The sequence below is a fragment of the Medicago sativa genome, chromosome 1 (genome assembly GCF_051527215.1).
Source record: "Medicago sativa cultivar Bolivia chromosome 1, Bolivia_mono, whole genome shotgun sequence".
In the NCBI taxonomy this organism is placed as follows: domain Eukaryota; kingdom Viridiplantae; phylum Streptophyta; class Magnoliopsida; order Fabales; family Fabaceae; genus Medicago; species Medicago sativa.
The window spans coordinates 35,203,511-35,217,951 of NC_140749.1; the positions used below are offsets into that span (position 1 = coordinate 35,203,511).

Genomic DNA, 14,441 nt, shown 5'->3' on the forward strand with positions numbered 1-14,441 from the left:
AGCAAGGTGGTCATAGTTAGAGACTTCGTACATACCTGCCTTCTTTTTGGAGGATGAAGAACTAGTGGTGGCTCTCTCGTCGGTCCATTTGTAATGATTTTGAGTCATGTCTTCAATCAAGGCATACGCCTCCGTGTAGTTCTTATTCATAAGTGCTCCACCTGCAGCTGCATCAACATACATCTTAGTGGTATAAGACAAGCCATTATAAAAAGTGTGGACTATAAGCCACTTCTCTAGGCCATGGTGGGGACAAAGTCTTAGCATTTCTTTGAAACGCTCCCACGCATCATAGAGAGATTCCCCATCTTTTTGGTTGAACCGTGTGATTTGGTCTCTAAGTTTAGCGGTTTTAGATGGTGGAAAGAAACGGGCAAGGAATGCTTGCCTCATCTGATCCCATGAAGTAATGGAACCGACTTCGAGGGAATGGAACCAAGCGCTAGCTCTATCCCTTAAGGAAAAGGGAAAGAGATGAAGTCTTACGGCTTCTTGGTTCTCCTTCATGGTTCCACTAATTCGTAGGAAAACAGAGATGTGAAGATTGGGATCCTCAGTAGGGGATCCCGAGAATTGGTTTTGCTGCACCAAGTTAAGTAGGGCAGGCTTAATTTCAAAATTGTCATCCTCAACCGTTGGGTACACAATAACAGCTTGTGGCTCAGCCGTAGACGGCGTTGCATACTCTTTGAGAGTGCGATTGGCCATGGCGGTGTTATTTTGTGCCGCTCTCCTTCTTCTATGCAAATACCTTTCGATCTCGTTGATTATTACAACTCGATTTCTGGTTTTTCGCATAAAAAAAAATTGAGAACCCAAGAAGTTAACGATAACAAAAAAATAAAAAGTTAAAAATAAAAAGAAAAGAGAAAGAAGAGAGAATTCTAATCACTAAGAAAAAGCTAATTAAATTAGTTAACTCCCCGACAACGGCGCCAAAAAACTTGATAGGGCCAAACCGCAAGTGCACGGCCTATCGAAGTAATAGTAGTAAGTAGAGTTATCGTTCCGCTAAGGAGTTGGTCAATCTAATTAACTTTTAGAAAATGATTAGAGGAGAAAGAAATAAGAAGTTGGAGAGTGCAGTTTTTGAAAGTAAATAACAATAATATTAAAAAGCCTCGGGATCATTGGTTCATCATAATAACGAATCTTTTCACAAGCAAGCCTTAAACTTATAATTATACGTTAATCTTAATTACTAAGGACAAGTTTCTCTTTAGCATATCACAGCTCCTCTCGAAGTCAGTGAGAACCACACCTATTCTCATGGGTGATTGCCTTTGGGACCCTTGAAGATCGAAACTTTATGTGTCCCAAGGTTTGCTAGACAATTCTCATGTTTCGCAAACCTTGTCTAAATTCACTTGATCGGATATCAAAGCTCCGCGTTCGCTTTATGAATTGATAACTGTGATGATGAATTAACCATTATCAAACCCTCCGCGTTCGCTTCCACAGTTTGATAATAATTAATTCATGTTAAAACGGTGAATTTAGATTAGGAATTAAGGTAACAAATAATTAGGGTTTAAGGCTTGGCTTGATCCGGATTACGTCATTAGACTTATCCAACGATCCCAAGACAAAGAAGTCTACTCACTCATGTTCATCGTAGACATGGGGGAAGAAGAGAGAATGCGATAAAAGTAAATTGCAAAGGAAGTAAAAGGAAATAAAGACTTTTTATTGAAATAATGCTTCAAATAAACAAAGTAAAAGGTGAATGTTTATGGTGGAGAGCTACTCTATTTATAGCTTTACAAACGACTTAGAAACTAAGCAAATAAAAGGGTAAAACAGTAAAGCTGCAACAGGGTAACTTGGGCCCGAAGAAAAAGCAGCAAAAGGGGCTTCTGGAGGTGGCACGGCCGTGCCACATGTTGGCACTGGCCGTGCCAAGCTTCTGACTTGGTGGGAACATATTTTTGTTCCGTATCTTCGTATTTTCGCACTGTATTTGCTCCAGTCCTCTTTCTTTTGCTCCAAGACACCTTCCACCATATATTCGTTCCTAAAATAAAATAAAAGACAATTTAAAGTAAAATATTCTAAAAGGAAATAAAATGCAATATAATTAAATCAAATCTTATTTAAAACTAAACTAAATAAAGCATTAAAATATACTATTCTATGACTCATCACCTCTCAAGAGCTTCTTGCACCGTCTCCTTAGCAGCTTTACCCCTTTTTCTCTTAGCATCTTTCTGTTGCTTGGGCTTATCATCTGTGGCTTCTGATGCAGTTACTCCCTTGACCTTCTTCCCTTTGGTCTTAACAGGAGCAGCTTCCTCCTGTGGGCTTGCATCTGTTTCCATGACATACTCAGCTACTGTTTTAGCTAAGATTTCAGGATTGCTTTCCTTAATGATGAAAGGAAAGTCCCTGATAATCTCAGATTCAGCTGTAGTCATTTGATGAATTTAGTTTTGCATCAAAAACAAGATAAGTATTTGTATCGTCTCCACAGGGATTAGTGCGACATCACAGATAGATTAACATCAAATATCATTCTAAGTTAAAAGGGTGATTGTTTGTTTCATTTACAACTATGTTAACTAAATGCAAAAAGTAAAAGATGAGATTAATAAGGATTGAAACTTGTTAGGAGTAGCGTTCCTTAACCAAGCATCACACGTAGCCTAATGATCCATACGAATTCTAGCTTTATAACCAATATTATCACAATCAATTCTAAACTATCCTTCGTGTCCAAAGTGATATAATTAACTCTAAGGTATCGTTTAAACATTCGTGTCCAAATCCCTTAAACGATAACAAAGTCGATCGAGTAACCTAATCGACCGTGTCCAGCCTGATTAAATATCCGAAAGCATTTAACTCTTGATTATGGTGATTATCACAAGATTAACAAAGATGTCAAGTAAGTTAACCTAAGATATATTGCTACTCTAGCTCTAGATTCAAGAGTTTGTGTCCAAAGCATCTTGAATCTCATTGAAAGCATTAACACAAGAATAACAACAATATTGAATATAAATTTCTAGAACCATATTTTGCAAAATCAAAAGGATTACATATTTAGCAAGATCAAGTACCTCTCATCCCAACAAAGAGTATTTAGCTACACATCATCATGGAAGCCTTGCAAGGATGGCTTGAAAAGGAAGGATTCATTCTCCTAGTGATGTCTCAACAAAGGAATAAGATCCAACTTCCAAAATCACTCTCACTCTATATTAACTACCTTATTTCTCTCTTAGATATTACAAGTGAAAAGCTTAGAGAAAACTAAGAGAAAACTATGAGATATTCCTAAGACTAATATCTATTCTTATTTCTCTAATGAACTTCTAATATATATAATATATCTAGCCCAAAATATCTAAAATAATATCTAACATAATATCTAAATAATATCTAACATAATATCTAAATAATATCTAACATAATATCTAAATAATATCTAACAAGAATAGCAAGTGGGCCACTTGAATTGAGCAAACCGCCAAACTCACGCTAATAGCGCCAAAATCGCTAATAGCGAAATTTCTTTAAGCTCCAGATACGCCAATAGCGTATCTCTCTGGACTTTGACACTTCTTTGAACACGCTAATAGCGTAGAACACGCTATTAGCGCCATTTCTTCAAGCTTGCTGGACAGCTTTTACCATTTCGCATTTTTTCATGATAAATTGGTCTTTGATCAGTGTCTTGAGGCTAATTCCTGCACAAAAGGATAGAGTAATGATAAGTAAAGCGTAATAAGGCATTTAACGCTTATTTCTCGGCTTTTCCTTCAATAACTTGCAGAACAAGTAACAAAAAGTGCTTAAAATATAACATGAATTTAACACTTTTATGACACTCATCACTCTCCCCAACTTAACTCTTTGTTTGTCCTCAAACAAAGGATTGAAAATCAAACAAGTTATTGACAAGACACAAGTACAAAAGGCTTTGAAAATTCTTTCAGATGAATGATTTAAAAGTGAATGCGCGGGCAAGCTTAAGTTTCCAACTAATTTCGAATTCTACTACTAATATGAGATGAATCCTAAGTACAAAGTTCATGTCAAATATTTCAAGACAATGATATATTTACTTACGAACCACACCTAACACACTTCTATGAAAGTAGATAAACAATTGAAATCAAATGAATGAGGATTATGAACACACATCCGGCAATCAAGTTAACATTCCAATCAAGTTATGTGTCCATCCAAATATCATTTCAAAAGGCATAAAAACATGGATCAAAAGGTCTTTGAGGGTTATAACTTGGCTTGGCTACAAAAGAAATGTCATATGTGGGGCAATTGAAATCAAAAAGCCTATCAAAGAGGACATTCCTTGTATCAACCATTAAAATTCACAATCTTATCTACCAATCATTACAAACCCTTGGTGCTTAAACATGACAAACTTTGATCTTGACAACTTATTTTCTTTTTGGATTTTTCTTTCTTTTTCTTTTCATGTACACATTGTTTTTCTTTTCTTTTGTATTTACAACAACATGTTGTCTTGATCAAAGATAAAATTACACCATTATACTTGACATAAGATTTACATCTACCTTCTCTCCCCAACTTGAATCAAAATACCCTATTTGAATGTTCCTCTACTCTAAGGCATAAGGGACAAATAAACATTGAAGGTTTAGGGTTCAACAATTAAAAACATATCAGAGTCTTAAAGTGCGTCAAGAATGAACTGAATTTTGAAAAATTTAAAGGCAACTTCATCAAGCATTGTGCTTATGAATTGACAGTCCAAAATTGATGACTCCGATTTATTTGGCTCAAGTGGGTTAGCAAGTACTCGCTCTTCTCACAAGGTAGGCTATTTGTGGTCAAGTAAGCTTCACTCATAAACAAAAAATGTGCCTTGATCACTTCCATGCCTTCACACAATTAAAAACAATTATTGGATTTAAAATAACACAACCGAGTTAAACAATGAATACCGGTCTCCTTGCATATGTACAAACACTTGAGGTTTCCTCACTTTTAGCTAGTACTAAGTGGTTCAAAAATAAATAAATTATTGCGAAAAACTAAATGAAAAGAAATTTGCACAAAGTACTCGTTCCATATTCGAGTAAAAGCTTAGAAAAACTGGAAACTTGTACCTTGGCTTTGCGCTTTAATCACAACTATGAATCATTATCAATCATCTGAGATTTGAAATTAAGCAAGAGTGATACGCAAGAAACTTCCATAATTAAAATGAAGTACTAAATTAACCAAAAGTGCTAACACATAATTTTAACTAACAAAAGATAACTATATACAATACTAAAAATGAATACTAACATCACTATACTAATTAAGAACAATTGTCATCACACACCAATATCAAAAAAAAAAATGATTAAAACTGGCCAAACTGCAGCTACTCGCAGTTGCGAGCAGTTTTACTCGCAGTTGCGAGCTAAGAGGCAGTCAAAAATGGTCAATGACCAATTTGCTCGCAGTTGCGAGCTGTTTCACTCGCCATTGCGAGTTGAGACAATTTAGAATTCTGCTCTCTGTTTGTTTTCTGTTTTGAATGTTTTGATGCATGCTCATGACTATTAAACTTATTATGCATTAAAAACAGTAAATAAACGCACAAAATTGGGTTGCCTCCCAACAAGCGCTTGTTTAACGTCGTTAGCTCGACGCCTTTTTTGTTAGGGTGGCCAAAATGAGACGGACAATACATCATCCTTTGTGTTCCTTCTCTTTGGGAGGAATTCCATGAACTTTAAGTACAGATGATGTGGAGTCCATGTCCTCCTTAACTTTGATTTGAAAAAGGCGCAAATTTCATCAATGACCCGGTCTATTTCAGCCTTGCTCACTTTCTTCCCCTTTTGTTCAAATGTTTCTTCCTTGCTAAGTAACCGTTCCTTTTTCTCTACCACCTCTATCACTTCTCCATTATCAACAGTGTTGGCCACTTCAATATTTGACCTTTCTTGAGGAAGTTCGTCTTTGTGTGGTGCACCACATTCTTCTAATGTTGTAACTTCCTCATTTTGAACAACAACTTCTTCAACAATCTCTCCAACTCTCTCAAACATGTTTGGATTATTTTCTTGTTCTCTAAGAGTGGATTGATTGTTGGCTTGGCTATCCATGATTTGTGCTTGAATCAACCCAATTTGAAGTGATAAAGTCTTCAATCTTTGGTTGGTATCTTGCATGTTTATCATGGATTGTTGCATGAAGATGTTCAAAGTATTTTCAATCGCCGAATATCTTTCATCTTCATAAGAATGTTGCTGATACTGTGGATAGGATTCATACTCGGGTGGAGTGTAGAAGTTGAAGTAACCATGATCAGCCATGATTTTGGCTAGGTGGTGATCCTAAAACGGAAACAACTAACAAGAACTTTTCTTTGTTTATCAACAAGGGGTTAGTACAAACAACTTATCAAATAAATAAAACTATTTACGGATTATGTACAAATGCTTAAAATGATAAATCAATCGTTCTATCTATGATATCTAAACACCAATCCCCGGCAACGGCGCCATTTTTGATGAATTTAGTTTTGCATAAAAAACAAGATAAGTATTTGTATCGTCTCCACAGGGATTAGTGCGACATCACGGATAGATTAACATCAAATATCATTCTAAGTTAAAAGGGTGATTGTTTCATTTACAACTATGTTAATTAAATGCAAAAAGTAAAAGATGAGATTAATAAGGATTGAAACTTGTTAGGAGTAGCGTTCCTTAACCAAGCATCACACGTAGCCTAATGAAACATACGAATTCTAGCTTTATAACCAATATTATCACAATCAATTCTAAACTATCCTTCGTGTCCAAAGTGATATAATTAACTCTAAGGTATCGTTTAAACATTCGTGTCCAAATCCCTTAAACGATAACAAAGTCGATCGAATAACCTAATCGACCGTGTCCAGCCTGATTAAATATCTGAAAGCATTTAACTCTTGATTATGGTGATTATCACAAGATTAACAAAGATGTCAAGTAAGTTAACCTAAGATATATTGCTACTCTAGCTCTAGATTTAAGAGTTTGTGTCCAAAGCATCTTGAATCTCATTGAAAGCATTAACACAAGAATAACAACAATATTGAATATAAATTGCTAGAACCATATTTTGCAAAATCAAAAGGATTACATATTTAGCAAGATCAAGTACCTCTCATCCCAACAAAGAGTATTTAGCTACACATCATCATGGAAGCCTTGCAAGGATGGCTTGAAAAGGAAGGATTCATTCTCCTAGTGATGTCTCAACAAAGGAATAAGATCCAACTTCCAAAATCACTCTCACTCTATATTAACTACCTTATTTCTCTCTTAGATATTACAAGTGAAAAGCTTAGAGAAAACTAAGAGAAAACTATGAGATATTCCTAAGACTAATATCTATTCTTATTTCTCTAATGAACTTCTAATATATATAATATATCTAGCCCAAAATATCTAAAATAATATCTAACATAATATCTAACATAATATCTAAATAATATCTAACATAATATCTAAATAATATCTAACATAATATCTAAATAATATCTAACAAGAATAGCAAGTGGGCCACTTGAATTGAGCAAACCGCCAAACTCACGCTAATAGCGCCAAAATCGCTAATAGCGAAATTTCTTTAAGCTCCAGATACGCCAATAGCGTATCTCTCTGGACTTTGACACTTCTTTGAACACGCTAATAGCGTAGAACACGCTATTAGCGCCATTTCTTCAAGCTTGCTGGACAGCTTTTACCATTTCGCATTTTTTCATGATAAATTGGTCTTTGATCAGTATCTTGAGGCTAATTCCTGCACAAAACGATAGAGTAATGATAAGTAAAGCGTAATAAGGCATTTGACGCTTATTTCTCGGCTTTTCCTTCAATAACTTGCAGAACAAGTAACAAAAAGTGCTTAAAATATAACATGAATTTAACACTTTTATGACACTCATCATCATTTCCAACCACTTTTCATCTTGAGGGGCATTCTTGAAAAGATGCATGGAATGCAAGGTTTTGCTACTGATAGTCTTCTCAGCAGTAGAGACTTCAAAGCATTTATCAGATGCATCCCTTGTCTTTTTCAAAATGTCTAGCACTCTTCCTTGATAAAAGATCTCAGACAATAATCTTCCATAAGGCACTTGCTTTCTTCCTTTAACAGTACCTTCATTAATAGCTCAGCAGAGATGATCCATGACATATCTTGGGAAATTTATCTTTTCAAAAATAGCCATGAAGTAAATTGCTAGCTTCTGTTGGTTGTTGGGTTGATCAGACCCTCCTGCTCTTTGAAAGAAGCAATCATTACTGAATTTCACCATCATCCTGTTGTGAATTTCCATTTCAGACGGCTTGGCCTCTTTGTTTCCACCCAGAAGCATGTTGTAGTAGCTTTTCAGAAGGACATCTTCCTTCTTCACTATTTCTTGGAACCTGCCTTCAGCATCCACTCTACATGCTTTTGCTATAGCTTCCTCAGTGATGGTTACAGGAATACCCATCACTTCAGATCTTATCTCAAGACTACTGAAAGAAGTGGGATTCATTTCCACCGTCATCTTTCCTTTCTTCGACCCAGCTTATTTACCTGCAACCTTTGCAGGCTTTCCATTGAAGATTTCAGCCCTTACCCAGAAATCTTTAACCAAATTTACATACGTCGGCCCATTTAACATCTCGAAGTATTCAGTCAGCTTCTGAGCATCAACCAATGGTTTCATGTCCACCTTGTATTTTTTGAGTGAAACGAAGTCCACTGGTGATTCTGACTGAACTATCAGAGAGTTAAGAGGAATAGACATTGTCCTCTGTTTGTAAACAGATCCTGATCCGGGTGCTTGTTGTTGTATCCTTGAGGTTGATTCTGAAGGATTTTGATGTGAGCTTGAGGTTTCCATTGATGAAGATTTGAAGAAGATTGAGGGTTCTAGGATTTTTGCGCTTACTTCGCAAGAGATTTGAGTGCAAATGTGTTTGTTGTGAGTGAGTAATGTGTGAATTGACAAAGTGTTAAAAGTAAAACGATTGCAATTCAAAAGAGACAAACAAACATAACATTAATGACAAAATTGGGGGCGCGTGAAAAGTACTTTCAAAGCTATTAAATCATCATTGCCCTTTTAAGTTATACACCAATACATACAGGCCATGTCAGAAGTTCTCAGAGTAACTACCAAGTTAGGGGGCCAGAAGTTACCACAAAAAGTAACTCCCAACGTTTCCACTAACTCTACTATTCAGAAGCACAAAATCCAGCTTCTGGACTTCAGATGCTGACGTCATCATCAGAAGCTAGTTTTCCTTAGAACCTCAATAAAGAGCTTCTGATGGACTACTGCTTCTGAACTAACTTCAGAACCTAAAATCCTATTCAAGAGCAAGCAAACATTTAATCAGACACAAAGTGCATGTTCAAATTTTTCTTTATAAAATCAAACCTTTCAACAGTTAAAGGCTTAGTAAATATATCGGCCCATTGATTTTCAGTATCAATGAATTGTATATCTAAAATTCCTTTTTGAACATAGTCTCTGATAAAATGGTGTTTGATTTCTATGTGCTTAGCTCTTGAATGCAAAATTGGATTTTTAGACAAACAAATAGCAGCAGTATTATCACAATAAATGAAAATACTGTTAGCAATTATCTGATAGTCTTCCAACTGATGTTTCATCCAAAGTAGTTGTGTACAACAACTTGCAGCTGAAATGTATTCTGTTTCTGCTGTAGACATAGCAATAGTTGTTTGTCTTTTGCTAGCCCAGGATATAAGATTATCACCCAGAAATTGATAATTGCCACTGGTTGACTTTCTTTCAATCCTATCACCAGCATAATCAGCATCACAGAATCCAATTAGCTTATAATCTAAGGATTTCCTATAAAGGAGTCCAAGATTAGTTGTTCCTTTCAAATACCTGAAGATTCTCTTGACAGCAGTCATATGAGATTCTCTAGGATCTGATTGAAATCTTGCACACAAGCATACACTGAATAAAATATCTGGCCTAGATGCAGTGAGGTATAACAAAGAACCAATCATACCTCTGTATAGCTTCTGATCTACTTTAGCTCCTTCATCTTCTTTGCTTAAGGTGCACGTAGGGTGCATTGGAGTGTTCATCACTTTACAATCTTCAAGTTTGAACTTCTTCAGAAGCTCCTTTGTATACTTTGATTGATGAACATAGACTCCATCTTTGCATTGATTAATTTGAATGCCCAGGAAGAACTTCAGCTCTCCCATCATGCTCATTTCAAATTCATCCTGCATTAACTTAGAAAATTCTTTGCAAAGAGATGCATTAGTAGAACCAAATATTATATCATCAACATATATTTGCACAACAAGAATATCTTTCCCGAGAGTCCTTCTGAAGAGTGTTGTATCAACCTGTCCTCTTTTAAAATCATTTTGGATTAAGAAATTACTTAGCCTTTCATACCAAGCTCTGGGAGCTTGTTTCAAGCCATATAGTGATTTCTTCAGTTTAAAAACATGGTCAGGATATTTGATATCCTCAAATCCAGGAGGTTGCTTAACATACACTTCTTCTTCAATGACACCATTAAGAAACACTCTTGACATGCATCCATCTGATATAATATTATGCCATGATTAACTGCATAAGACAGAAGTAACCTGATTGCTTCCAATCTTGCAATTGGAGCAAATGTTTCAGTATAGTCAATGCCTTCTTGTTGACTATACCCTTGTGCAACAAGTCTTGCTTTGTTTCTTGTTACTTCTCCTTGCTCATTCAACTTGTTTCTGAATACCCATTTTGTTCCAATAATGTTCTTGTGCTGAGGTTTGGGTACCAGATCCCACACATCATTTCTTTGAAATTGATTCAACTCTTCTTGCATAGCTAAGATCCATCCATCATCTGAAAGTGCTTCATCAACTGTTGTAGGTTCAATCATTGAGATCAGTCCAATCATTGATTCTTCTTGTCTGAAGTATGATCTTGTTCTTCTTGGACTATCTTTGTTTCCAATGATTAATTCCTCAGGGTGTGAAGACTTGTGCTTGAAGGTGTTTCTGGGAGGATCTGCTTGATGTGAGCCATCTTGTGCTTCATCAGAAGCAGCTTCATCTTGCGCTTCTGATGTGGGTTCAGCTTTTGGACTATCTTCAGATTCAGCTATCTGATCAGGTTCTGGAGTAACTACAGGAACCTGTATCTCTGCACAACTTTCACCTTGCTTTGAAGTTTTATCTTCAAGCTCTTTGTCATCAAATTTAACGTGCATAGATTCTTCAACACAGAGTGTCTCTGAATTATACACTCTGTATGTCTTTGACCTTTCAGAGTAACCTAATAAGATTCCTCTTTGGGCCTTGGCATCAAATTTCTTTAGGTAGAGCTTGTTATTTAGAATGTAACATGTACATCCAAATTGATGAAAGTAAGAGATATTGGGTTTCCTTCCTTTAAAGAGTTCATATGCTGTTTTCTCCAAAATAGGTCTGATATAGATCCTGTTCTGGACATAACATGTTGTATTCACTGCTTCTGCCCAAAAATGTTTTGGTAAATTGTTTTCATGGATCATGGTTCTGGCCATTTCTTGTAAAGTTCTATTCTTTCTCTCTACAACCCCATTTTGTTGTGGAGTTCTAGGAGAAGAGAATTCATGGACAATTCCATGTTTTTCACAAAAAGCTTCAAATGGCTCATTTTCAAATTCTCCACCATGATCACTTCTGACTTTCAAAATCTTTGATTGTTTTTTAGATTGAATTTGAGTGCAGAAACTACTGAATACATCACAAGCAACATCTTTACTCTTTATGAATTTCACCCAAGTCCATCTGCTATAATCATCAACAATGACTAATCCATATTTACTTCCATATAAGGATGCAGTACTAACTGGTCCAAATAAATCAATATGGAGTAGTTCTAAGGGTCTGGAGGTTGAAACAATGTCTTTGGTTTTAAAAGATGATTTCACAATTTTCCCTCTCTGACATGCACCACAGAGTGCATCTGAATGATAGTCAATGTCTGGTAGCCCTTTGACAAGTTGTAACTTACTAAGTTTAGAGATTAATCTCCAGTTAGCATGTCCCAACCTTCTGTGCCACATCCATTTCTTATCATTCACTGATAGAAGGCAAATCACCTTCTGATCAGCCAGTTCAGAAAAATTGATTTTGTAGACATTATCAACTCTCTTTCCCTTGAACACAATGGATTTGTCTTCCTTGTTGATTACAGTACAATTGGTTTTCTCAAAAAGCACATCATAACCATTATCACAAAATTGACGGTTATGTTCAAGACCATCTACCAACCATACATTATTAATTGAGGTAGAGGAATTACCAATAGTTCCTGTAACTATGATCTTGCCAGTTTGGTTGGCTCCAAATTTCACACTTCCTCCTTCCTTCATTGTTAGGCTGAGGAAGCTGGACTTTTCTCCTGTCATGTGTCTTGAGCAACCGCTGTCTAGGTACCATGATTTTTGCTTTGGTGCTACTCTTAGACATACCTGCATCATTGACATTTTGAGATTTAGGTACCCATTGTCCTATGGGTCCTTAAAGGTTAGTACTTGAGGTTTTACTCTTCACTTCCTGTACCTTGTGCTGTGAGTTGGATTGCTTCTGATTAACCATCACCTTAGGTTTTGGTACTTCAGAAGCAGTAACTGTCTTCTTCTGAAACTTAGACTTCAGAACCTCAGATTTTGGTTTCACCAGACTCTGAGGAACAGGTTCTGATCTTTTCAGGATTCTGATATTTGAAGTCTTGGATTCAGATTTGATCATAGCCTTTGTCTTAGAGTTCTTTGGCTTTGAAGTAATCTTAGCCTTAGAACCAGAAGCTTCAGGTTCTGATTGAACAACAGTTTCCAACTCAGCACCTTCAGGTACAAAGAAGGTTTTCAGACCTTCCTTGATGCATTCACAACAAGATTTAAGATTGGTTTTCTCAAGTTTAACTTCTGGAAAACCAATTCCTCTGCCATTGTTCTTGTAAATGCTATAAATCATAGAAGCCACTCTGCTTCTGTCAATGTCAGATATGATAAAATCTTCAAGAGCAATTTCATGGTTGCTTAAAGGTTTTTCATTACACTTTTCTTGTAGCTTCTGACATAAGAACCTGAGCTGATCTTCATAAGTTTTACACATGAAGTCAAAGCCCCTAAGTCCTTGTTCAGAAGCTTTTAGATCCAATAGAGTTGATTTTTGCTGTTTTACCAAATCAACATATTTTTCTTTTAAATCCTTCAACTCATTGGTTCTTACTTCAAAATGTGTAAGAAGTTCTTTAAGTGACTCAACAAGTTCATCTCTGGGAATCTTAGAATATACCTCATTTTCATCTTCAGAATCTGATTATGATCCAGCTTCTGAAGTTGTTGTGGCAACTAACCCAACTGCTACCTTTGCATCTTCATCAGCTTCCTCTTTATTAGATCCAGATTCACTTCCCAAATCATCCCAGGTTGCCATCAAACTCTGCTTGATCTGCTTCTTGAAATTACTTGGTATGAACGGTGACTTCTTTGACTTGTCCTTAGACTTTTCCTTCTGAAGATCAGGGCATTCAGCAATGAAGTGTCCTGGTTTCTTACAGTTGAAGCATCCCTTCTGATCTTCTTTCCTTGAGCTTCTGGAGTTACTCCTTCTTGCTAGAAACTTTCTGTTCTTCTTGGCCAGATACTGAAGTCTGTTGGAGAGCATGGCCATTTCAGCAGCATCTGGTTCAGAATCTGAACTTGATTGTTCTTCCTCTTCAGATTCAACCACTTTGAGAGCTTTTGATGACTTGCCTTTGGATGGAAGAGCTAATGATTTACTCTTCTTAGTAGACTCATGTTCATTAAGACTTAACTCATGAACTTTGAGAGAACTAACAAGATCTTCGACACTTAAAGTGTTTAAATCTTTAGCTTCCTCAATGGCAGTCACCTTTGGTCTCCATCTTGCAGGGAAGCTTCTGAGTATCTTGCTCACATGGTCAGAAGCAACATAGCTCTTCTTTAGAATTTGTAGCCTAGAGACTAAGGTTTGAAACCTTGAGTACATCTCCTCAATAGTTTCATCATCCTTCATCTTGAATAACTCGTACTGATGTACAAGCATGAGAGCTTTAGCTTCTTTGACCTTCTTGCTGCCTTCGTAGTTAGAACAGAGAGAAGCAAACATAGCTTTAGCAGTGGATTTGTCACTCATCTTCATGTACTCTGCTTTAGGTATGGCAGTGACAAGAGCTCCTCTGATAATATGATGCTTCTTGTAGAGTTTCCTCAACTCAGGAGTATGTTTCTTTCTATCCACAACAGCTCCTTCTTCATCAAGGTCTAAGCCACTAACACCATCTTCTAGAATATCCCATAGTTCTTCATCTAAGCTCATGATATAACTATAGAAGTTGGTTTTCCACCAAGAAAATTCTTCAGCATCTCCGTTGAACTTTGGAATCTTTCCAACACTGGATTTCT

The 14,441-nt window shown here is 36.3% G+C and overlaps 1 protein-coding gene and 1 non-coding gene across 2 annotated transcripts; one reads left to right on the forward strand and one right to left on the reverse strand.

Annotated features, from left to right (window-relative positions):
* Positions 1 to 238: 238 nt before the first annotated feature.
* Positions 239 to 345, forward strand: LOC146954580 (small nucleolar RNA R71). Its single transcript, XR_015025124.1, has one exon. It is a non-coding gene; the product is annotated as a small nucleolar RNA R71 (small nucleolar RNA).
* Positions 346 to 5,593: 5,248 nt separating this feature from the next.
* LOC146954581 (uncharacterized) lies at positions 5,594 to 6,167 on the reverse strand. The gene has a single exon (XM_085758769.1). It carries the CDS (start codon positions 6,165 to 6,167, stop codon positions 5,643 to 5,645), a length of 525 nt encoding a protein of 174 aa, XP_085614895.1. The 3' UTR covers positions 5,594 to 5,642.
* Positions 6,168 to 14,441: the final 8,274 nt, after the last annotated feature.

Excerpts from the sequence above, each read along its gene's own strand:
- LOC146954581 (XM_085758769.1), bottom strand. The coding sequence starts at position 6,167 with ATGATAAACATGCAAGATACCAACCAAAGATTGAAGACTTTATCACTT.